This window comes from Delphinapterus leucas, chromosome 19, assembly GCF_059928025.1.
Source record: "Delphinapterus leucas isolate spDelLeu-1000000601 "Yukka" chromosome 19, BTC_Dleu_Yukka2, whole genome shotgun sequence".
NCBI classification, from domain to species: domain Eukaryota; kingdom Metazoa; phylum Chordata; class Mammalia; order Artiodactyla; family Monodontidae; genus Delphinapterus; species Delphinapterus leucas.
This window is the reverse complement of record NC_143147.1, coordinates 46,181,559-46,204,039: the sequence shown is the minus strand read 5'-3', so window position 1 is coordinate 46,204,039 and position 22,481 is coordinate 46,181,559. Positions and strand designations below refer to the sequence as shown.

General features: G+C 57.6%; 1 protein-coding gene across 1 annotated transcript; it reads right to left on the bottom strand.

Moving 5' to 3' along the window:
• Positions 1-215: 215 nt before the first annotated feature.
• Positions 216-16,205, bottom strand: COL1A1 (collagen type I alpha 1 chain). The gene is made up of 51 exons (XM_022558075.2): positions 15,970-16,205; positions 14,273-14,467; positions 14,107-14,141; positions 13,971-14,006; positions 13,781-13,882; positions 12,876-12,944; positions 12,597-12,641; positions 12,384-12,437; positions 12,149-12,202; positions 11,575-11,628; positions 11,401-11,454; positions 11,018-11,071; positions 10,886-10,930; positions 10,716-10,769; positions 10,556-10,600; positions 10,335-10,388; positions 9,987-10,085; positions 9,856-9,900; positions 9,660-9,758; positions 9,477-9,530; positions 9,225-9,332; positions 9,093-9,146; positions 8,730-8,828; positions 8,497-8,550; positions 8,312-8,410; positions 7,643-7,696; positions 7,388-7,441; positions 7,217-7,270; positions 7,064-7,117; positions 6,575-6,619; positions 6,388-6,486; positions 6,017-6,124; positions 5,479-5,586; positions 5,217-5,270; positions 4,949-5,002; positions 4,619-4,726; positions 4,478-4,531; positions 4,305-4,358; positions 4,004-4,165; positions 3,808-3,915; positions 3,547-3,654; positions 3,387-3,440; positions 3,178-3,285; positions 2,700-2,753; positions 2,478-2,585; positions 2,083-2,136; positions 1,683-1,790; positions 1,309-1,591; positions 1,012-1,202; positions 483-725; positions 216-367 (listed from the first exon to the last, which is right to left on the bottom strand). The coding sequence occupies exons 1-51, from the start codon at positions 16,070-16,072 to the stop codon at positions 221-223; spliced, it is 4,392 nt and encodes a 1,463-aa protein (XP_022413783.1). The 5' UTR covers positions 16,073-16,205; the 3' UTR covers positions 216-220.
• Between the last annotated feature and the right edge of the window lie 6,276 nt (positions 16,206-22,481).

Here is a 22,481-nt window from a genome sequence, read left to right as displayed (position 1 = left end):
TAAGGTTGAATGCAGTTTTGGTTTTTGGTCATATTCAGTTGGTCAAAGATAAAAACTAAGTTTGAGAGATGAATGCAAAGGAAAAAAATATTTTCCAAAGTCCATGTGAAATTGTCTCCCATTTTTTTGGCTTTTTGGGGGGTTCAGTTTGGGTTCTTTGTTTCCAGAGTCAGGGGCAAGTGGGTTGGGTGGGAGGGAGCCAGGTTGGGGTGGAGGGAGTTTACAGGAAGCAGACAGGGCCAACGTCGATGCCGAATTCCTGGTCTGGGGCGCCAACGTCCAAGGGGGCCACATCGATGATGGGCAAGCGGGAGGTCTTGGTGGTTTTGTATTCGATCACTGTCTTGCCCCAGGCTCCGGTGTGACTCTGGGGTGAAAGGGAGACAATGGGAGAGGGGTGTCACCAAGTGGCAGTGAGGGGGTGGGGGGACTGAGCCTGCCCGGAAAGCCAAAGCCCAGAGCGGGGGCCCTGCTGGACTCACCGTGCAGCCGTCGTAGGTGACGCTGTAGGTGAAGCGGCTGTTGCCCTCGGCCCGGATCTCAATCTCGTTGGAGCCCTGGAGGAGCAGGGCCTTCTTGAGGTTGCCAGTCTGCTGGTCCATATAGGCCACGCTGTTCTTGCAGTGGTAGGTGATGTTCTGGGAGGCCTCAGTGGACATCAGCCGCAGGAAAGTCAGCTGGATGGCCACATCGGCGGGATCGGAGCCCTGGCCGCCGTACTCGAACTGTGGGAGCGGAAGAGCGACAAGTGAGTGGCTGTGTTGGAGCCTCCGGTCCTGGCCTCCCTCCCTGGAGTCCCCTGAGAGCATCCTAGTGAAACTTACGTCCAGAGGTGGCACCCCTTGCCCCCAGTCACCCTGTGTTTGACCCCGTATCAAGGACCCAGGTCTCCTGCCTCCCAGCTGATCACACTTAGCAGACGTCTGGTCCACCCAGGACCTACCCTTAGGCCCTTCTGAGCCCTGGGCCAGCCCATCTCCTAAGAGCGGCTATGGGATCGAGCTCACGCACCTGGAATCCGCCGGTCATGCTCTCGCCGTACCAGACATGCCTCTTGTCCTTGGAGTTCTTGCTGATGTACCAGTTCTTCTGGGCCACGCTGGGCTGAGTGGGATACACGCAGGTCTCGCCTGTCTCCATGTTGCAGAAGACCTTGATGGCATCCAGGTTGCAGCCTTGGTTGGGGTCAATCCAGTATTCTCCTGCAGTGGGGCAGGGTGAGATGGCGTCAGGGGAGGTACGGGATGTGGGCACCTCAGGGCTCAGCCCCGTCGCGGCAGGAGGAGGCACAGCTGGGCCAGCCCTTACCGCTCTTCCAGTCGGAGTGGCACATCTTGAGGTCACGGCAGGTGCGGGCAGGGTTCTTGCGGCTGCCTTCAGGGCTCCGGATGTTCTCGATCTGCTGGCTCAGGCTCTTGAGAGTGGTGTCCACCTCGAGGTCACGGTCACGGACCACATTGGCATCATCAGCCCGGTAGTAGCGGCCACCATCCTGAGCCTTCTCTTGAGGTGGCTGGGGCAGGAAGCTGAAGTCGTAACCACCGCTGGGAGGACCAGGGGGACCAGGGGGTCCGGGAGGGCCGGGGGGACCCTGCGCAGAGAGGGAGGAGAGGGGGGATTACCGGGGTTCAGTGCTTTCGGGGCTGGAGGGCCATAGGCAGACAAGGTGGGGGACCACATACAGCAGGACCAGCATCACCAGTGCGACCACGAGGACCAGGGGGACCGATGGGGCCTGGGAGACCGTTGAGTCCATCTTTGCCAGGAGTACCAGCGGAGCCAGGGGGACCCTGCAGGGAGGAAGCTGGTTGGAGAAAGCCTGCCAGAAAGCACGGGCCCACCCCAGCTCTGGCAGAGAAGCCCACAACCCACTCTGCCTGGGCTCTGGTTCCTCAGCCTCATTACGGCTCACTCCCACAGCTGGGCCAGGAAATTTTGTGGGAGGAAGCAGTGGGGAGGGGGAGGCGAGGGCTGCGTAAGGTGGTCCAGAACCCCCTTCCCTTCTTTCATGCCCTGCCCCAGACCCTTCTCCAGAGAGGCGAGGGACCCAGGAAGAGCAGATAAATAGAAGACACAACTCACGCGGGGACCAGCAGGACCAGAAGCTCCGGAGGGACCTTGCTCACCAGGAGAGCCCTGAAGGAGAGATGTGAAGACAGTTTAGGCCAAGTGTAGGTCAAATGTGGCCAGCAACCGCCCCCCGCCAGCCACCTTGTTATTCTGGAAGTCTAGCCCCAGGGTGTCCATAGGCTGATACCCCTCCCACCATCCCTCATTGCACACCCCTCACTCTCTCAGAGGCTACTTGGAAATACCCATTAGTCTTCAGACCCCAGTCCCCACTAGGGAGGAGAAGGACGGTCCAGAGAGGGAAACCGAGGCAAAGTGTCCTCCCCCATCACACAACAGGACTTGGGGAGATGATAAAAGAAGACAAGATGGCAGCTGGGCGCTGGGGAGGGGCTGGGCATACTCACGGGAGGGCCAGGGGGACCCTGGAGACCAGAGAAGCCACGGTGACCCTTAATGCCTCTGTCGCCCTGTTCGCCTGTCTCACCCTTGTCACCACGGGGGCCTTGGGGTCCCTAGAAGAGAGATGGGGACAGGCTGTCAGGTGGAAGTTCTGTTAGCACTGAGGGGGTGCAGTCCACATCTGGACAAGGGTTCTGAGCACACAAGGGCCATAGCAGGGCACTTACGGTGGGGCCGCGGGCACCAACGGGGCCAATGGGACCAGCGGGACCAGCAGGACCCTGGGGAGAGCAAAGAGAGCATTAGATCCTGGTCAGGGAGAGCCCAGCTGAGGGCTGGCACGGCCTGAGCTGCAGGTGAGAACCCCGCCTTGGCCAAATCCCTCTGTCCACTCATCTTTTCCCACCATATCCATTCTCTCCTGACCCCAGGTGAATCTTCATGTAAATTCAGGCCTCATGTAAGCTGGGGCGAGCACCTGGGAACAAACCCCATTCCTTGGGGGAAACGGACTGTCGGGAGGAGGGGTCTCAAGGCTGAGCTGTGGCTCAGTGTTTTCAGGGAGGCCAAGGGACCAGACATCTTGCAAGGCCTCCTCTTCTCCCCTGCTTAGGTGAAGTCAGGTGTCCATCTGCAGACCCCTCGGCAGGCCTGGAGAGTCCCTGGCCTGAGCAGAAATGGTAAAGCCAGAGCCCAGCTACTTACAGTCTCGCCACGATCGCCGCTCTTGCCAGCAGGGCCGACGGGGCCAGGGGCACCAGGGGCACCAGGAGCACCAGGGGGTCCAGCAGGGCCGGTCTCACCACGGTCACCCTGAGGGGGTGGGGGGAGGAGGGGAATCCGGGTCAGCCCCAGCTGAGAGGGCCAGGTGGAGCGGCAGGTGGGGCTGTGGCCCCAGGGTGCAGCCGTCTTACCTTGGGGCCCGGAGAACCATCTCGTCCAGGGGATCCTTCGGCACCAGGGGCTCCCTGCAGAGAGCAGGGGAAGGTGAACGGCAGCCAAGGGGAGGGAGGCTCAGGCCAAGGCCGAGATGGCCACACCAAGGGCACTGGCGTGGGGCCGGCAACCGCTTACCTCACGTCCAGACTCGCCAGGGGGTCCAGCCAATCCGGGGGGGCCCATGGGACCAGGGGGGCCACGTTCACCACTTGCTCCAGAAGGACCTTGTTTGCCAGGTTCACCCTGAGGGAGAAGAAAGGGTCAGGCCGGGGACGGGGTGGGAGAGGGCCTTAGGACCCGCCACCTCTGTCCCCGCTGACCCCAACACCCCCACCCTGTGCCCTCCAAGTCCTGCAACTGTTCTCGTCGGGATCCGCAAGGTGAGGGGGCACTCACAGAGGGGCCAGGAAGACCAGGGAAGCCTCTTTCTCCTCGCTGACCAGGCAGGCCGACCACGCCACGCTGTCCAGCAATGCCCTGAGGTCCGGGGGAGCCGGGAGCGCCCTGTGGGGGACGGGTGGGGGTGAGGTGACTTCCAGTGGCCAGGGACGCTGCCCCCACTCTGGACCCATCTGGAGCGTAGTGCACTTACAGCAGGTCCATCAGAACCAGGGGCTCCTTTCTCACCAGCGGGGCCAGGGGGACCGGGAGGACCGACTTCACCAGCACGCCCAGCGGGGCCGGTCTCACCGCGGGGGCCTTTGCTGCCTTCTTTGCCAGCAGGACCAGAAGGTCCAGGGGGTCCAGCATTTCCCTGGTTGGGGAGAATTGGGGCCGTCAGAATCCATCGGATTCCGGAGCATTATGGAAGCCATAGTCGGGCCCACTGCGCTCCTGACGGCCTGTGCCCCATACCCTCCCAGACCGGTGGAGTCTCCACCACAGACACTTACAGAGGGCCCAGGGGGACCGACTCGGCCAGCAGCACCAGGGAAACCAGTAGCACCCTAGAGAAGAGGACAAAGAAGCAATCAGAGGGAGGACAGCCCCTCACCTGGCCCAGCCGCCCCATCTCTAAACGCGGGCTGGGGAGAGCCTCGGCAGAGAATCACAGTGAGGTACTCACAGGGGGACCAGCGCTGCCACGAGCACCTTTGGGTCCGGGAGCACCAACGTTACCCTGTAGGAGAGCACAGAGGAGTCACGGCTGGGCCAGTCCTGGATCCAGCCTGCCGGCAGCTCGGGCCCTAGATGGCAAGATACTCACAATGGGGCCAGGAGGTCCAGTGGGTCCAGCAGTGCCAGGGGCACCAGCATCGCCTTTAGCACCAGCATCACCAGGTTCGCCTTTAGCACCAGGTTGGCCATCAGCACCCTGGGGGAGGAGGGAGTGTGGTGAGTGGAGGAGAGGGCTGTGCCGGCCTAGGAAGTCAGCTGAGGAAGGACAGGAACTCCAGGCAGGAAGATGCTTGAATGGGAGAAAATTCCCCCTCCACCCTCCTTCTCTGAATCAGGCCAATGCCTCTCTCCTCATCCAGTCACTCAAGGCCCCAGGGCCTAGTTGGAGATGGAAGATGAAAGGGATCTTGGTACTCACAGGGGGGCCAGCGAAGCCAGCAGGGCCGGGGGGACCAGGCTCACCACGGTCTCCCTAGAGGAAAAGGAGGCAAATGGAGAGATGCCCTGATCTGGGGGAAGGTGGGATGGGATGGACCGGAGGGTGGGGAAGGAGGGCCTGAGGAGAACTCCACAGGGACCAGAGCAGGTGGGAGCCAAGGTGGAGGAGGGCCAGAAAGAGGGCCAGGGGCAGTATGAAGGGAGAGAAGGCTGGAGTATGGAGCCTTAACTGGCTCTTCTGTACTTACGGGGGCACCACGAGCTCCAGTGGGACCAGCAGGGCCGCTAGGACCAGTTTCACCCTGAGAGGGAGGGACAAGAGGCGCAGGGTCAGGGGCCCATGCTGAATACTCCTGGCGGATAACCCAGGAGAGTCATCCTCCCTTCTGGCCCCCCACCTTTGGATCACCAGCTTAGAATGGCAGGAGCTGCCTCCCCCTGCAGAGCTGTGCCCAGGCTTGCTGGGGAAGCTGTGTGTTAGGGAAGAAGGTGGGGAGGCAGCCATCTCACCTTGTCACCAGGGGCACCAGCGGGGCCAGGAGGACCAATGGGACCAGTCAGACCACGGACGCCATCTTTGCCAGGAGCACCATCAGCACCTTTGGGACCAGCATCGCCCTAAAGGCATAGGAAAGTCTGAGATTTCCAGTGTGGGGCAAGGAGGTGACCTATGGCATCCTGCTTGTGTCTGGGACCCCTCCTCAGTTTGTGTCTGCCCTGCCCCCATGTGTGCCAAGGACTCAAGATCTTTCAGGGGAAAGGTGTCTGTGTGGGGATTCCGGCGAACTTAGATTAAGAAGCTCCTGCTTTGTGTAGAGGGATTCCTCGTCCAGGAGCCCCCCTCCCACCTCTTGTTGCCATGGTAACACATGGGAAGGGTAGGGCCTGGACTATAGGTAAGGATTCATCAGCCAAGAGGCCAGAGAAGAAGGAGGATTAAGGAGAACAGGGAAAGACCCAAAGGAGTAGAAAGAGAGATGCTGAGGGATCTGAAGCAGAGAGAGATGGGAACCACACAGGGTTCGAGGGAGGGGGGAGTTCAACTTACTCTGTCACCCTTAGGGCCTGGGAGACCTGCTGCACCTCGTTCACCAGGCATTCCTTGAAGGCCAGGGGCGCCCTGGTTACCAGGGGCTCCAGGGGCACCAGCATCGCCCTGTATGACAACCAAGAAGACTGGAGTCTCAGAAGTGGGTCACAGCTTTGAGCCCCCTCTTGATTTCTCCCAGGCTTGGTTCTGAGGCCAAAGACAGGTACTAGCTAAGAGGAAAGGCTCACAGCCCAGAACTTCAGGCTGCACATGGACCCCCCCCCCCAGTCTTGTCCCCCCATCCCTCCCTAACATCCAGCCGGCTTTGGTCACAGCCAGGCATCCCCCATCACAGGAAGGGTGAGACCTGGTCCCTGTGCTGCCCTTACCTTAGCACCATCATTGCCAGGGGCACCGTTGGACCCACGGGGACCTGCAGGACCGGAGGGCCCTTGCACACCACGCTCGCCAGGGAAACCTCTCTCGCCCTGGAAGGAAAGGACAGGGCCCGTGAGGTGGCTGCAGAGACGGGGCCAAGCACGGGGCATGTTGCTAGAAGCAAGAGGCTCTACTTACTCTTGCTCCAGAGGGGCCGGGGGCACCAATGTCTCCAGGAACACCCTGAGCGGGAGGGAGGGACACACAGTGAGCAGAACCCACCTTGGTCCTCCCAACTAGAAAACATTCTTGTCCACCTGGGGGCTAGCCCTTGGGGTCTGTGATTGGAGACCAATCCCTTCTCAGCATTGAACCGGGATTATCCCTCTACTCCTCCTCATGAATGTGTCACCCTCCCCAGACTTGGGGTTGAGGGAAAGCCAGAGTATTCCAGCAGCTCTAAAAAGAAGTCATCCAGACCAGCAGCCAGGCAGCTCCTTCCAGATCCTGTCACACAGAGGTGCAGCTCTTTGCTCCCCTCTGTGTGGCACCCTTCATGACGGGAAGTCCTTCCTCGAGTCTAACCTTGATCCCTCTAGTTGATGGTTGTCTGATTAGCTAGGGGGCTGGACTCTCCCTCTGTATTCCCTGCGCTCCCCATCTCTTCAGCTGCCTGCTACCTCTTACCTGTTCACCGGGTTTGCCTGCTTCACCAGGAGGACCAGAAGGGCCAGGGAGACCCTGTAGGTGGGAAATGGGGGAGGGAAGCAAGGGATTAGAATCTGGAAGAGGTGTTCCTCATGCCCCTCTTCCAACACCCTGACAGCCGTGAGGCCTCACCTGGAATCCGGGGGAGCCAGCAGGGCCTTGTTCACCTCTCTCACCAGCAGGGCCCTGCAAGGAGGAAATGCTACGGTCATGGGAAAGCTCAGGAGAAGGGGGACGGGGGCTATCTCCCCTTTCCTGCCCCACAGCACCCCCTCCCCAGGCCTCCCCGTCAGGGACACTCACAGCAGGTCCGGGAGGTCCCTGGGCTCCAGCTTCTCCGTCTTTGCCAGCAGGACCCTATGGGGAGAGAGTGAAAAAGGGGTCAGGGTGGTGAGGTGGGCGGGCAGCTGAGGAAGAGGGCACAGGTAGGGGGCCTGGGGGCTGGGGGCCCTGACGCCCTGGGGATGGGCTGGAGCCTCCCGCATCCCTCCTGCAGGATGTAGGGATGTGACGTGGGCGGAGGCAGGGAGGGGACAGGGACCAAAAGGCGATACTTACAGCAGCGCCGGGGGGTCCAGGAACGCCTCGTTCTCCAGCCTTGCCGGGTTCTCCCTGTGGGGAGAGAGAGTTAGGGTTGAGGGAGCTGAAGTGGGAAACCGGGGCCTCCTGGGTCCCTCCCGTTTACTTTGAGTGGAATTTTTAAGGAACTTTTGAATCTGTCAATCAGCTCTGGCCCCTGAGGAAGGCCTTTGCTGGCTTCCACTGCTCCATCTCTTGGCCTCTCCCTGAGCCCTCTCCTCCCAGACGACCCGCCCCTTAGGCCCCTCTCTCCACCCTCTTCTCTTTCTTCTCCCCATTGTATGCCTTTGGTGACCTGAGCTGCAAAGGGCTTTCATCTCTTCTGATATCTTCTTTTGAACCTCAAAGAACCCACCAAGATATCCTATCCCCGTGTGTGTGTGTGTGTGTGTGTGTGTGTGTGTGTGTGTGTGTGTGTTTGGGGGCCAACGATATTTATTTCCAGGGATAGAGCAATGGTAGTAAAGCCAGGAGAGGTCTCTCATTTTATGGAATAGGGAGACTGAGGCCCAGAGAGGGGCAATGAGTGGCTTGAGGCCACATAGCAAGTCAGTGGCAGAGGTGGCCTCAGAGCGAGGACTCTTCCCCCCACCCCCACCCTCACCCCAAGTGTGTCTGTCCCTGTGATACGCCTCACTGAGTACTCACAGCAGCACCTTTAGGCCCAGGGAAACCCATCACACCGGCCTGACCACGGCTACCAGGAGGGCCTGGGGGTCCAGGGCGGCCATCTTGACCAGCAGGACCCTGAGGATGGAAGGTACAAAAGTGGAGGTGAGGACAGAGGGTGAGAGGTCAGGAGACTGATGTGGGCCTGGGGGAGTGATACTTACAGGGGGGCCAGTTTTGCCATCAGGACCAGGGCTGCCAGGGCTTCCAGTCAGACCCTAGGGGGAGTCAGAGAGGTGTGAGTGGGGTGGGGGATAAGGGTGGTGGAAGAGGGGGAGAAGGAGAGTGGAGGCTGGGGTGGAGGACATTCTAGAAGCTGGATCTGTGGTCCTGCCCCAGAACCCTCATAGGATGGGCAGGGTCATGGGCCAAGCCGGGCAGAGGGCTGGGGTCTCACCTTGGCACCAGGCAGACCAGCTTCACCGGGGCGACCAGCTTCACCGGGAGAACCTTTGGGGCCAGCAGGGCCAGGAGCACCACGTTCACCAGCGGGACCCTGGTTGGGGGAGTCACAGCAACAATTAGGGTCTCTTTATCATGGGCTGGCCTCTTCCTCCTGGGCTGTGGGTGGTGCTTTGAGAGGCATTGGTGGTGGTAGGAAGGTCAAGGTGAGGCTAAGTGTGAAGAGAGAGGTCTGCAGCCCCAGTATGGGCACTAATGACCGGGCGATGGGGGTGGGAGACGGTTGACTACATCTGGGAGAGGAAGGTAATGTCCAGGGAGCGGCAGGGTCAGCCTCCCACCCACGAAGAGAGGTTACCTTGGGACCAGCAAGACCATCTGAGCCAGGGAAACCGCGGCTACCGGGTCCACCCTGTGGGAGGAGAGGAGGTCAGTGAGCTCAGACACGTGGGCATCAGGCCGGCACCGGGGCTGAGAAGGGGGCACTTACACGCTCGCCAGGGGGTCCAGGCAGGCCAGCAGGTCCGGGTTCACCTCGGGCTCCTCGCTTTCCTTCTTCCCCAGCAGGGCCAGGGGGACCTTGAATACCAGTGGGGCCCTGGAGAGGGCAGAGAGGAGGGGGCAGCCTGTGGTGAGGGACTGTCCTGGTACCAGCTCCAGAACAGGCTTGAGGCTGGGTGTCCAGCACCAGGGGCTCCCATTCCTCCTTGGACCTCCCCCAAGGGGCAGCTGGGGGACTTACGGGCTCTCCCTTGGCGCCAGTGTCTCCTTTGTTGCCAGGAGCACCAGGTTCACCCTGAGTGGGAGGAGAGGAAGATGAGTGGAAAGTGGGGATGCTCAGCTGGCCTGGATCGTCATGCTTCCCAGACAAGGGCCACGGGAGCCAGCTCATGGGGTGGGGCAGAAGAGAGAGAGCAGTACTTACGCTGTTACCCTTGGGACCAGGGGGGCCGCTGGGACCCTGGGGTCCAGAGGGGCCTCGGGCACCCGGGAAGCCAGGAGCACCAGCAATACCAGGGGCGCCCTGCGGGAGGCAGAACAAGTTAAGCCCAGGAGTGGAGGGCACAGGGTGGGCGGAAGGTGGGCACCAGGGGCGGCTCTGAAACCTGCAGGATACTTACATTGGCACCTTTAGCACCAGGCTGTCCATCAGTACCAGGGTTTCCCTGTGACACAGAGAGAGGTGGGTGAGTGACAGGCAAGGACTCTGAGTTAGGGAGAGGCACGGGGGTACTGAGGAGGTGACACTTACAGCAGGGCCAGCGGCACCAGCAGGGCCAGGGGGGCCGGGCTCGCCACGCACACCTTGGGGACCTTCAGAGCCTCGGGATCCTTGGGGACCAGCTTCACCCTGGATTGGAAGAAAGAACCTGTCAGGAGCCACCCTGGGAGCCCAACCTCATGGCTGGATGGCAGGGGGTGAAGGGCCATGACAGGAGACCAAGAGTCAGGACTCCAAGATCAGAGAAGGGGACCCCAGGACAAAGGTGTTGGGGACTGGGCTTCTCTCTTGATTCTGGGTCCCTCTGGTTTGGGGAGCTGGGAGATGCCCACACCTTGGCCTGTGGGAGCCCTGCTCATTGGAGGGTGGGGGTCTCACCTTAGCACCAACAGCACCAGGGAAACCAGGAGGACCAGCGGGGCCAGTGGAACCCTGTGAATGAAAGGAAGATGTTAGTGAGAAGGAAGATGGCAGCCTCAAGTCATACCCTGGGACAGAAAAGGTCCTGGGGTTCAGTCCTGCCCCTGGTATCAGACCCAAGAGCTGACACTGAGACCCCTCCGCAATCCCAGGCACTGAGGTCTAAGGGCTGTACTCACAGGGGGTCCAGCAGCACCAGTAGCACCATCATTTCCACGAGCACCCTGCAGGAGAGAGGGGAAAGCCCCGGTTACATTCACTGAGCACTGCTCAGTCCCTTTAGCTCCTAGGGAACCCCTTCCAGAACCTGGAGTCCCCCAAGGGGCCAGGAGTACTTACAGCAGGGCCAGGGGCTCCAGGGCGACCTCTCTCACCAGGCAGACCACGGGGGCCCTGACAACAAAACCAAGAGAAGCCAAGTGAGACAGGAGACACACCCCTCTCCCCAAGCCCCCATCTTGCCACTACGTCCTGTTCCCTCTCTTCCTTCTACAACTGGACACACTCACCATCTGACCAGGAGCTCCATTTTCACCAGGGCTACCAGGCTCACCCTACAGAGCAGAGAATAGAGTTAGAAATTCATTCATGGTGGGACTGCAGGGGAGGTGGAGGACCATGACAGTCACACAGCCTCTTACCTTGGGACCAGCAGGACCAGCATCTCCCTTGGCACCATCCAAACCACTGAAACCCTAAGATAGGAAGAGGGCCAAAGTGAGATCTTGTGGAGACTGTGGACAACCTTGACAGCCACCCAGACCTCAGGAGGAACCTCAGGAGGTCATCACAGCTATCTCCCTGTGTCTGAGCTAGACTAAACCCCAACTGGCCCAAGATCTCACTCCATGCCTTTATTGGGATTTCCTTCCCAATGGAGGGAAGTTCTCTTTGATGTCTACTCTCTATCCCTTGGAACTTATACAGCTGCCACCCACCACGACGCACACCAGGATCCTTTGGGGAAAGGGCTGGAATGCGATGCTGGGACTTTGGGAACTTAGATGACACAAGGGTGACTCACTCTGTGTCCCTTCATTCCAGGGAGGCCAGCTGTTCCGGGCAATCCCCGGGCCCCCTGGAGAGAAAAGCAAAGGACAAAGGCAGGGCTGTTAGAAGACGCCACTGTGGACACAGCTCCCAAATGAAGCCCAAATGCAGCAAAGCCTGGAGGCAGCCACGCCATCCTCCTGCTCACCTGAGGTCCAGGAGGCCCGCGCTCACCAGGACGACCAGGCTTTCCAGCTTCACCCTGAGAGAAAGAGAAAAGGCCATCGTGCCCGTGCCCCCTGAGTTGGAAAAGTATGGAAGGCCTGGGTCTTCCTGGGGTCGTTGAGGGTCAGGCTTAGGGGCCCAGAACCTTATCTCAGTTTAAATCTACCATGCAACCCTTGCTTGAATTTTGCGTCCCTCCAAAGGAATTTCTGTTTATTTCTGTCACCAGCATCTTAATCTCACCACGTGGAGTGAGAATCTGAGGTACCCAGAGTGGTTAAGCCTGTGGGAAGCCATTCACATCAGGGGATGGGGTTGGGGACTGCTTTAAGGTGACTGGGGTGAGGGGAGGGAGAGCCACCTCTGTTAGGAAGATGGCGAAACATCCCAGGAGGCTCCTTTTTCAAGGGCAGTCCCATGAATCAAGGAGAACATGCCCTCCTTTCTCTGGGTATCACCCCCAAAGGTGGTGGGGGCACTGGGGTAGAGATTACAGGGACCTAACACATGGAGAGGTGGTGGGGGTCAGATGGTATCTCTTTACCAGGGCTACTTACATCATCTCCGTTCTTGCCAGGGGGGCCAGGGGGACCACGGGGACCCATGGGACCCTAGAGGAGACAGGAAGAGAGGATGTTAGAATGGCCAGGATAAGGAAAAAAGAAGGGGAAGGCTAGGATTGGAAGAAGGAGGTAAGAAAGACCCCAGATGGTGGTCCTTCAATAGGAGAATCCATGTATTTGTAGAGGGAGTGTATATTTGCACAGAGAGTACAAGTTGGGGAGCACTTACTGAGGCTCCAGGCTCGCCAGGCTCACCAGGGGGGCCTTGGAAACCTTGGGGACCCTGGCAGACAGGGAGAGAGGGGTAGGGTTAGAAGAGTAGGTCCCTGCCAACCTGTCCCCCATCTCACCAAGAGATCTCTGAGCACCTTCCCTGCCCTCATGCCAATCCTCTTTCCAAAAGCCCAGAGCCCAAAGCGGTGTAGACATCCTGGATACTCACAGGTGCGCCAGGGGGGCCAGGGAGACCACGAGGACCAGAAGGACCCTACGGAAGAAAAAGAAAGGGAGGCCATAATGAAGCCTCTGTAGGAAAGGTTATCTCCCATGGTTCCCATTCAGACCACCCAGTTGCCTGGCATCCTCTCTGGATTCTGAGGTCCCAAAGGTCTTCTTGAGCTCCTAAGTTATCTATGCCACCCCATATCCCTTCCCTGGCCTATCCTGTCTGGATCCTCATTTGCTCTTCTTCTGTCCTCCACATCCCTCGCTGGTGACTCACCATGGGGCCAGGCACAGAAATTCCTGTTGATTTCTCATCATAGCCATAAGACATCTGGGGAGCAAAGTTCTAGAAGAGAGAGTACATGAGAAAGCAGGGTCAGGGCAGTGAGTTGAAAGGCAGAAGACATCACCAGTAACGGGAAACACTGATACCACGTGCCTCCTGATGTGACACGCTATGCAGGACAACAACATGACCTGGGGCATAGCCCTGCCTGAGACGTATCACTGGAATGTAATCATGAAGACACATCCAACAAACCCAATTTAAGGGACAGTCTACAGAACAACGGGCCTCTTCAAAAAATGTCAGTGTCATAAAAGACAAAGAAAGTCTGAGGAATGTTCCAGGTGAAAGGAAACTAGAGACATGACAATTAAATGCAATTCATGATCCTGGCTTGGATCCTGGAACAGGAACAACAGCAAAAAAGCTATAAAGGCCATTATTGGGAACATTGGTGAAGTTTGAATGTGGACTGCGTATTAGATAATAAACAGTACTGTATCAATGTTAAATTTCCAAAATGTAGTCATTGTGCAACGCTCATGTTATGAGAATGTTCTTGCTCTCAGAAAATACACGCTAAAGTATTTAGGAGCCAAGGGACATAATACCAGCAACTTACTCTCAAATGGTTTAGAAAAAAAAAAAAAAACCCAGATAATTATATTTATACACAGAAACTGATAAAACAAATGTGACAAATCGTGGATATGTGAAAGTTCTTTGCATTATTTTTGCAACTTTTCTCTCTTCCTGTAAGTTTGAAGTTATTTCATACTATGAAGTATGCCATCTGCCAAGACAAACCAACCCCAACAAACTAAAAACCCCGCGGTGGGGGGGGTGGGGGCGAGGTGACATAAGGCCTTCCAAGAACGCCTCGACTCTCCACTTACTCCTCCGAGGCCAGGGGGTCCGGGAGGTCCTGGGGGTCCGGGGGGTCCGGGAAGTCCAGGTTGTCCAGGAATGCCATCTCGGCCAGGGGGGCCAGCGGGTCCCTGCAGCGGGAGAGGGCGGGCCGGGTGAGCGCAGGCCAGGAGCCACGCCCACCTCCAGCCCCAACAGCCGGGAGAGGGCACCGCTTACCCTTGGGCCTCGGGGGCCAGTGTCTCCTTTGGGTCCCTATGGGGTTGGGGCAGAAGAAACAAGAGAAGCCGGGTTAGAGAAGGAGAACCGCGAAGAGTCTTGGGCGGGGTGGCGAAAGTCGAGGGCAGAGGATTACCTCGACTCCAGTGGCTTCTTGGTCCGTGGGTGACGCTGGGGGTGGGGGGGAAGAGACTCGGCTTAGAGGCAAGGTTTGCTCCAGGTGCTTCCGGCAACAGACGCCTCCCCTGCGCTGGGCAAGGGAGAGCCCCCGCCCCCGCCCCGGCCCAGGCCCCGAGCTATACCCTCGCCTTCCGGGCAGACGGGGCAGCACTCGCCCGCGGGGACTTTGGCGTTGGGACAGTTCTTGATTTCGTCGCAGATCACGTCATCGCACAACACGTTGCCGTTGTCGCAGACACAGATCTGGCAGGGCACGGGTTTCCACACGTCTCGGTCATGGTACCTGAGGCCGTTCTGTACGCAGGTGACTGGTGGGACTGGGGCAAGAGGGGGAGATGGGGGCTGTCAGCGGCGCGCGAGTCCCCCACCTCGGGGCTCCAGGTACCCCAACCCCACCGTCCCTTCCCCTCGGCCTTAGAGGCACATTTAGACTTTCCCTTTCCCGCCTCTCCTTTTTTTGTCTTTTTGTTTTTCCTTTCCCCAAATCCTTAACCGCTCATCTGCTCCTCCTCAGCGCCAGTGACAGGGCCGAGGCGCCTGGCCAGGGAAGCTATAACTCTTTCCAGTTCTCAGGAATTTAAACAAAGTTTTAGGCCGGGGTTGCTTCCAACTCCAACCCCAGACCATTTGCGCTGAAGCCAAATGAAATAAAAAGCCATTCGGTGGGAGAGTGGGGGGTGGAGGAGTGGGAAGAGAAGCTCCCCAACCAGAGGGCAGGCTTGTGGGGCGTGGTTTGGGTGGAGACAGAAGGAGGGGACGGCAGGAGAGACCAGAGGTCTAGTCCGGATCCCGCCCCATTCCCGGGGCAGGTGGGATGGAGTGGGCGGGGCTAGGAGCATGGGGGAGGGGCTGATTGGCGTGGGATCCCGCCCAGAGACTTGAAGCGTACCGTAAAAGTAGGATATGCCCTAACCTCCAGCGCCCAGACATCTCAAAAGGCCTCCCTCAGTGACAACCCCCGTTTCCCAAAGCCAGCCAGTGCCTCTGGGTCACTCCTTAGCCAAAGAGCCAGAAAGTCCGCAAATAATAAATCAAGTTAGTTAACCACGCCCACCGCGGATCATCTACCCAGACGGCCACTAGGTGGCGGGCGACACTAAGCAATTTCCCCCGACTGGCTACTTCTTCTAGAGACGGGGCTACCCTATCTCCAACTTTATTTTCCAGGTCTGGAGGTGGGGTCCACACCGGGCAACAATCCCGGTCTTCCCGCTCCGGCTCCTGCGCGGGGAAGCGCTGGATAAGGAGGCGCACTGCCCAGTGTAGATCAGCAGAGGGCGCAAGGACTCTGCCTGACCAAGTCCGCGCCGAAGAATCTCTTCCTTCAACCCGCCCACGCTCCACGCCCCCTCCCCCGCTCCGCCCAGCACCTCCGCGGACCCAGGAACATTGTCTAGCCTGCAGAGAGGGTAAACAGTCTTTCCTTATGAATCATCTCATAGCCTTTCTGATCACTCACAGCTTGGGCTCCAAATTCCCAACTCGGCGCCCCCATCCCATCTTCGACGTACTTTCCCCCCACCCGGCGTCCAGACCCCATTTTCCCCGCAGTACTTCGCAGTGCGCGCTCAGAACTCCTCCTGTGCCAACTCGCGCCGTGCAGCATCCTCCCCTCTCACTCCTGGGGGGCGTTCATCTACACCCTGACCCAGAGTGCGGTCCCTTCTATCCCAGGGCGCCGAGGACAAGCCTTCACCATCTTCCTTCCATTCCTGAGCCTCCGGAGCATCCCGAGTCTCAGTTTAAGTCGCGGACCCCTGGGACCAAACGCAGGGCAAGATACCAAGCAGCCCTAGACTCCCAAAAGTTTGGGACTTACTGTCTTCTTCTTGGCCTTCTTCTTGGCCCTCCTCTTGGCCGTGCGTCAGGAGGGCGGTGGCCGCTAAGAGGAGCAGGAGCCGGAGGTCCACAAAGCTGAACATGTCTAGACCCTAGACATGTAGACTCTTTGCGGCTGGGGTGGGGGTTAGCGTCCGCTCATGCGTGGCCTCACACTCCGCGTGCCTCCTGCTCCGACCCCGAGGAGAAACTCCCGTCTGCTCCGACCACCGGCCCGGGCCCCTTTTATACCATCCTGATGGAGAGCGGGGAGGAACCCTGCCCCTGGGAGAGGGGGAGCCGGCTGCCCGTCCCCCAGCCAATCAGAGTTGCCTGGCCCGGCCCCCAATTTGGGAGTGAGAACGGAGAGGGGGAGGAGGAGGGAACGGAAGGGAAGGGAGTCCACCGCACATCTCCCCCCTTCGCAGCTCTGCCTCCCCAGCCCCCCAGCCCAGCCAGGGCCAGAGATGATGCCGCTGGGATGCGGCTAGGTCCTCAATATAGTGTGCGCTAAAGAGTGGGTAGGGGCACCTCTTCAGCTTTCTTACTGGGACCCCCGACCTGGGGGGCAGAACTGGAATTGGGGAGCTGGTTAGGGAACCTTTCAAAGATGGAAGGATTGGGGGTGATTGGGAGAGAGTTCTGCTGGCCATGCCTCGTTCACCCTCCTGACATCGTTGGCAAGAGCTAGGGGATGGGTATGAAGAGGCCAGCTGGGCACCCCTCTAAAGCAGGAGAACCTAAAAAAAAAGATGTGCCTGTTTAGGGGTGTCTTCTGGTGTGGCTGGGGTATGGAACTTAGGAATATTTGGGGAACAAGTTAAGGACTCATTTGTAGACATTAAGGATCAGATACGTGGGGATGGGTGCTAGCAAGAGGGTTTTTATTTCAGGATGTCAATTCTTCTACCATGCCTGAGGCTCCAAGATGAAGTACAATGCTCTCCCCAAACCTCAGCATGATTGAGAGAGATGGGGTGGGAAGGCTGAGGCACTGGCTGAGAAATTTGACTACGCGGTCTCTCCAGAAGGAAGCTTTGGTGTTGAGTGATGGGGCAGCAGGGTGGTGGTGAGAAATCGCTAAAACTCTTCCACGCTGGGGGGAGTAAGTTTGCATGGGGAGGACTGTGGTCACTGGCGACTTAGAAAAGGGTCTTGTGTTAGGGTCTGTCATGGCCAGTGGCCAGGCCCTGGTTAGAGACCCTTCTACCCGGCACAGCCAAACTGGAGAGAACTGTGCTGGAGAGCACTTGACCAGAGAGAGGGTTCTCCTTCTGGGGACTGCAGAAAGCTCTGTCTCTGTCTGTACCTGGACTCAGGGTTGGGGACATATGGGAGAATTTGGGTGTCTGGGGGAGACTTGCCTTGGGAGTATGAAATGGGATTGCAGGTGAGTGACCTTATTTTAGAGGATGTTTCCCACCGCCTCACCTCTTTCCTGAAAACCCAGGGCATTGCTCTTTGTCCCTGGAACCAGGAGAGAATCATCTACACCCTGAAAGGCAGTGGGGACCCCAAAAACAACAGGCTATATTTGGAGGAGATGCCTCCAGAAGCCAGTGTCCTCCCTTCTCTATGTCCCAGCCTCCTGACAGTGCTCGACCCCAACCCCAATCTATCCAGGCGGCTGATCCTGCCGAAATATGTGGACCCAAGAGAAGGCAATGAGGATCCCTTTGCAGAGCCCCATCGACTCCAATCCCTCCTGCGCAGCTCCCCACCCCCACCGCTCCAGAGCTGCAAACGTGGAAGTGGGGAGTCCCGCCTCCCCCAAACCATCCAAGATTCCATTGCCTCCCCCTGCCCCTCTCCACGCCCTCCCCCAGCTGCTTTTGTGCAACGAAGGCAAAGGAAAAAAAAGACCAAGAGAACAGAAGGGGAGGGAGCCACGTCGGCTGGCCAGCCCGTGGGCAGCCAGGATGAGCCGTGTGGGTGGGGCAGCAGAGGGAGACTGCAGGGGCTATAATTAAAGGGAAAATATAGAGTTTCCAGAGAGGCAGGGCTGGAGACAGCAATGGAGGGACAGGCCTTCATCAATTATCCCCACCATGTGGCAGCAGCTTGCGGCCCAGTATCTGCCCCCGTCTGGTGCCAGCTACTGCAGGGCAGGACTGGGGGCTGAGGGGCTGAGATGGCAGTTCCCGCCCCCTCCAGTGTGGGTCAGGGACAAGGAGCACCCCCTCCCTAATGGGGGACACGAGCCCTGCCCCTCAGAGCAGTCACCCCTTTGCAATGGCTGTCTGGGGTGGAGAGTCACAGGCTGGAGGTGAGAATTGCTGTGACCTGCCCACCTCCCTGCTTGCTGCGTTTTTGCAGCCAGAAGTACTCCCACCTACAGCCCCCTCCCCACATGCTCCCTGTTCAGGCCATGCTCACTTGACCACCTTAAAGGAGATTAAGACTCAGAGACGTGGATTGGGACGTGCTACATCATGGGCCTGTGGTTCTGAAGGATGTTTAGGGACCCCTAGGATTGGGGGGTAGGCTTTGTGCGTATGGTGTGCGATAGCCACCACCCCAATGTCCAGTTTCAGACCTCCGTCCCAGGAGTTGTGGGCAGAAGGTTTCCAAGCATCTTTTACACGTGGCATAGAGCTGAGGCCCAGGGCCTCCTCTGCCACTTTTCGACTTGAAACACTTGGCGGGCGCCCAGCCCCAAGATGTGTCTTTAATTTCTGCAGCATGACAGTGAGAGGAAGAATGTGCTTGGGGTCTCCTCCCAGCCTGGCTGGGCCTCCTTGGCCAGAACTGAGGGCTTGAGACTTGTGGGGGGAGGAAGGAGAGCAGGAGCTGAGGCCGGAGCGGGAGGAGACGCCACCTCATCTTTAGGAAACTCTGAAGCTCTGGCTTCTTGTGGAATGTAAGACTTTGTCTGGCATTTGGAGTGGGGGGAGCAAAAGCCAAACTCTCCTCCCCCCCACCCCCAAGAAATGGTAAACTCATCAGCACTTAGGGAAAAAAAATTCCTCAAGAAGAAAACCAGAAGGAAGAAAGTGCTGAGCTCTGAGTTCGCTCCTTCTCCAAATTTCCCCAAGTGCCCTCCCTCAATGCGCCTGTGCTCCCCACTCCCCCTCCCCCGGAGCCCCTCAAGTCCCGGTCTGGACTGCACAGTGTGGGGTAAAAGAGAAGAGGCAGCCCAGGTGTTGGTGTACCTGGTGAGCAGTTTGGTCAGCCCTTTCCAGCTCTCTGGTCCCCCTGCTGAGGTTCCGTTGCCCTCCTTCCCTGATCTGACCCTTCAGAATGCTCTTCCGCCCCATCACCCGACTGGTGATGGAGAGAGGGTCCCTGGGAGAGGGGTTGAGGACAGGGAAGGGGAGGGGGTGTAAGAGTGAGGCTGCAGTAAAGAACTTGGTGTCCACGTGTCCCCATTCATGGAGCCTGCACGGTTTGTATTGAGGACCCCTGCAGGCAGAGCTGGGGACAGACCCCAGGAGTGGGCAGTTCTCTCTTCTTCCTTTTCATTCGCACTTTCCATTGCACTTTCTGGGTCTTTTGGTCCTTAGATTCCAGGCACAGCTTTCAATGCCTCAGCCTCAACCCAAGTCCTTTGGCCTGAGATTTCCCTTCATCTCTTCATCCTTTCCAGGTTCAGAGGAAAGATGATGAATTAAGTGTGTCCGTGTTGAGTGTTAGGTGCCTATGAGACACCCAGTCAGACACATGGAGGGAACCCTTAGGTGTCTGAGTCTGGAGTCCAGAGGAGAGACAAATGTGGGACCCCCGCCTCCATAGGGTGATGGTGTGGACGGAGTTATCTCCCGAGAAAGTGTGGAGGGAGGAGATATGAAGGGCTAGGACTGAGCCTTGAGGACCCTCAGGGTTTAAGGGTTGGGAAGGGAAGGAGAAGCCCGCACAGGAGGTAGGACAAGAGTGGGAGAAGTAGGAGGGCAAGGAGGAGAGGACTGGGGGTGTCATGTATGCGGGGGGAAGATTGCTCTAGAAGGAGGGAGAGTTATATGTTGCAGAGAGACTTAGTATGAGAGGGAGTAAAATGGTTCCTGGATTAAGCAACGTGGCAGTGATTGGTGCCCTAAGTGTGAGCTGCTTTGGTGGAGTGATGGATGAGGAACCTGGACTGGAGCCGGCTGAGGAGTGAGTGGGAGGCCAGGAAATGGGGTCAGAGTGCAGACAACTCGGGGGAGGAGTTTAGCTCTGAAGGGAGGAGAGCTTGTAAGATGCCTCATCCTCCCTCCCTCCTTCCTTCTCTTTTTCTTTCTTTTCTTACATTCCCCCACCCCACTCCTGTCTGTCGTTTTGCCCCTGGCCTCCCTCCTCTTTCTTTCTCATGGGACTCTGCTCCTCTCTCTGCAGCTCTTTTTCAGGGTGACATTTTCGATCTTCCTCTTCTCAAATGTCCACATCCAGTCCCTGTCTTCACTTCATTTTCTTCTAGAGCGAACCTTCAGTCCATGCTCTTAAAGAGAAAGCTTTATTTCTAGTCCTGCAGATCCCGTCACATTCTCCAGGACCTCCCAGGCCAAGAGGGGGAAACTGGGGCAGAGGAGCCAGGGAAGGAGCTGGGACAAGCTGGGAGAGAAGGGATGGGGCATGGTCCTTAGGTGGCATTAGGACTCCCCAGGCCCACTCCAGCCCCACCAGGTTGCAGCCAGGTCCCAACTGAGAATAATGTGCTGGATGGGGATGTCATCAGGCTTGGGGGCCACAGTCCTAGTGTCCACTCTTGTGATCACAAAGCCCGTCTTTCCTGCTGACGTGTGAGCTCCCCAGGCAGGGACCTGTCAAGGTCATCATCAGATCACCGGACCCATTTGCAGGGTCTGAAGGCTGAGTCAATTCTTGTTAAAGGCTGAGTGAGTGAATCAATTGAATTGTTATTTTCCCCTGTCTGGCTTGGTTCACTTCTGCCCTTGTTTTATCCCATCCCCTGCTTCTTTTCTTTTTCCTATTCCTTTATTTCCCCTCACCTTTTAACCTTTTTCCTCTTCACATATGTTTCTTCTTTTTCTTAGTTCTTTTCTTCCTCTCCTCTGCCTCTGTCCCATTGGCCCACCCCTCTACCACACACTCCTTCTCCCTCCCTCTTTTTTCTCTCATATTCTCTTCTGGCATCTCTGGTGCTCCATCCATTCCTGGGGGGTGGTGGCTGTCTCCTGCGTGCATGCACTCCACCAGAGGAGAGAGCTTCAGCAGTCTAGGAGAGGGGGGATCAAGGTGGGGTAAGGCTTGCATCACCACCGGCTGTCTGGTTGAAGTGTTCAGGGGCTAGATGCAAAGGTTTCTTTGATGCTTGGATTTTGAAAAAAAAAAAAAAAAAAAAAGAATGAAGGGGCAGCCTGTGTGAGCCAGAGGCACCTGTCCAAATCCTAAACTTCTTACTTCACCTCCACCCCCATCTTCCCACAAGTAATCCTCGGCCACAGATATCTGGTGTCTTTCCTCGTCTACATCAGCCACCAGTTCTTCCTCTGGGCAAACCTGGGATTCTGGAGTTTCCTGGATGGGAAAGTGAGCAAGGGTGGATCCCACTTTGCTCAGTTTTACCAGCTCTGGGCAGAGCAGCCCTTTGGACAGAGTCTGGCTTGGACACAGGAAGGATCCAGAATCATTCATTCAGCATCCTTATAGGATCCTTTGCTAGGCACTGGGCACTCAGTGCCTGTTCTCATGGAGCTTATGTCTAGTAGAGACAGACACGAATGAAGTCATGTAAATAAACATGTAGTTGCAACTGTAAAGGTTAGGAAGGAAAGGAACACAGAGCTCTGAGTGTCAGGCATCTCAGGCAGGAGGGAGCATGGCAAGTTCTAGCTGCTAATAAAATCCGGAGAAGGACAGTGTGGCTGGAGCACAGGAAGCAAAGGCCAGGCAGGCCAAGGAAGCCGTATCAGGAGTTTTACTCTTTGTCCTTACAGCTTTGGGCCCCACAGAGGGTCCGAAGCAGGGAGGCTCACAGTCAGGTCTGCATTTGTCAAAGGTCATCATGGTCACTCGGGAGCAGGTACTGAAAGATGGCTGTGATGGAAAGTGGCTACTGCAGGTGCCCAGGTGAGAGCTGATGAGAGTCCGGACCAAGTGCCAGAGGATAAAGATAGAGAAGGGGGCGGATTCAAGAGGGGTTTGGGAGGCAGAATTTATAGGCATTGGGATTAGATTGGATGAGGGAGTGTGGAGGTGAAGAGCAGGGATGACTCCTGTTCTTCTGACCAGAGAGACTGAATGGTATGGTACCCTGGAAGAGAGGAGGCTGGACAGGGACCCTGTTTAGGGAAGAAGATCCTGAGATTGGCGCCTATTGCAGACACTCTAGTCAATTCTATTCAGTGAATGGTTACTGCAGACCTCCTGGGGCCAGCCTTGCTTTGGGGAGAGCTCTGGGACAACTTCTGCCCTCAGAGGGTGCAGAGTCAGGAAGGGGAATAAAATAAACCCCCAAATGCCTCTCACCCAAGGCAGCACTGGCTGTGTGATTTTGAGTAAGTCACCTCATTTCTTTAAACCTCATTTCCCAATCTGTGAAATAGGGTAGTAATAAGACCTCCTTATCCAGCAAGG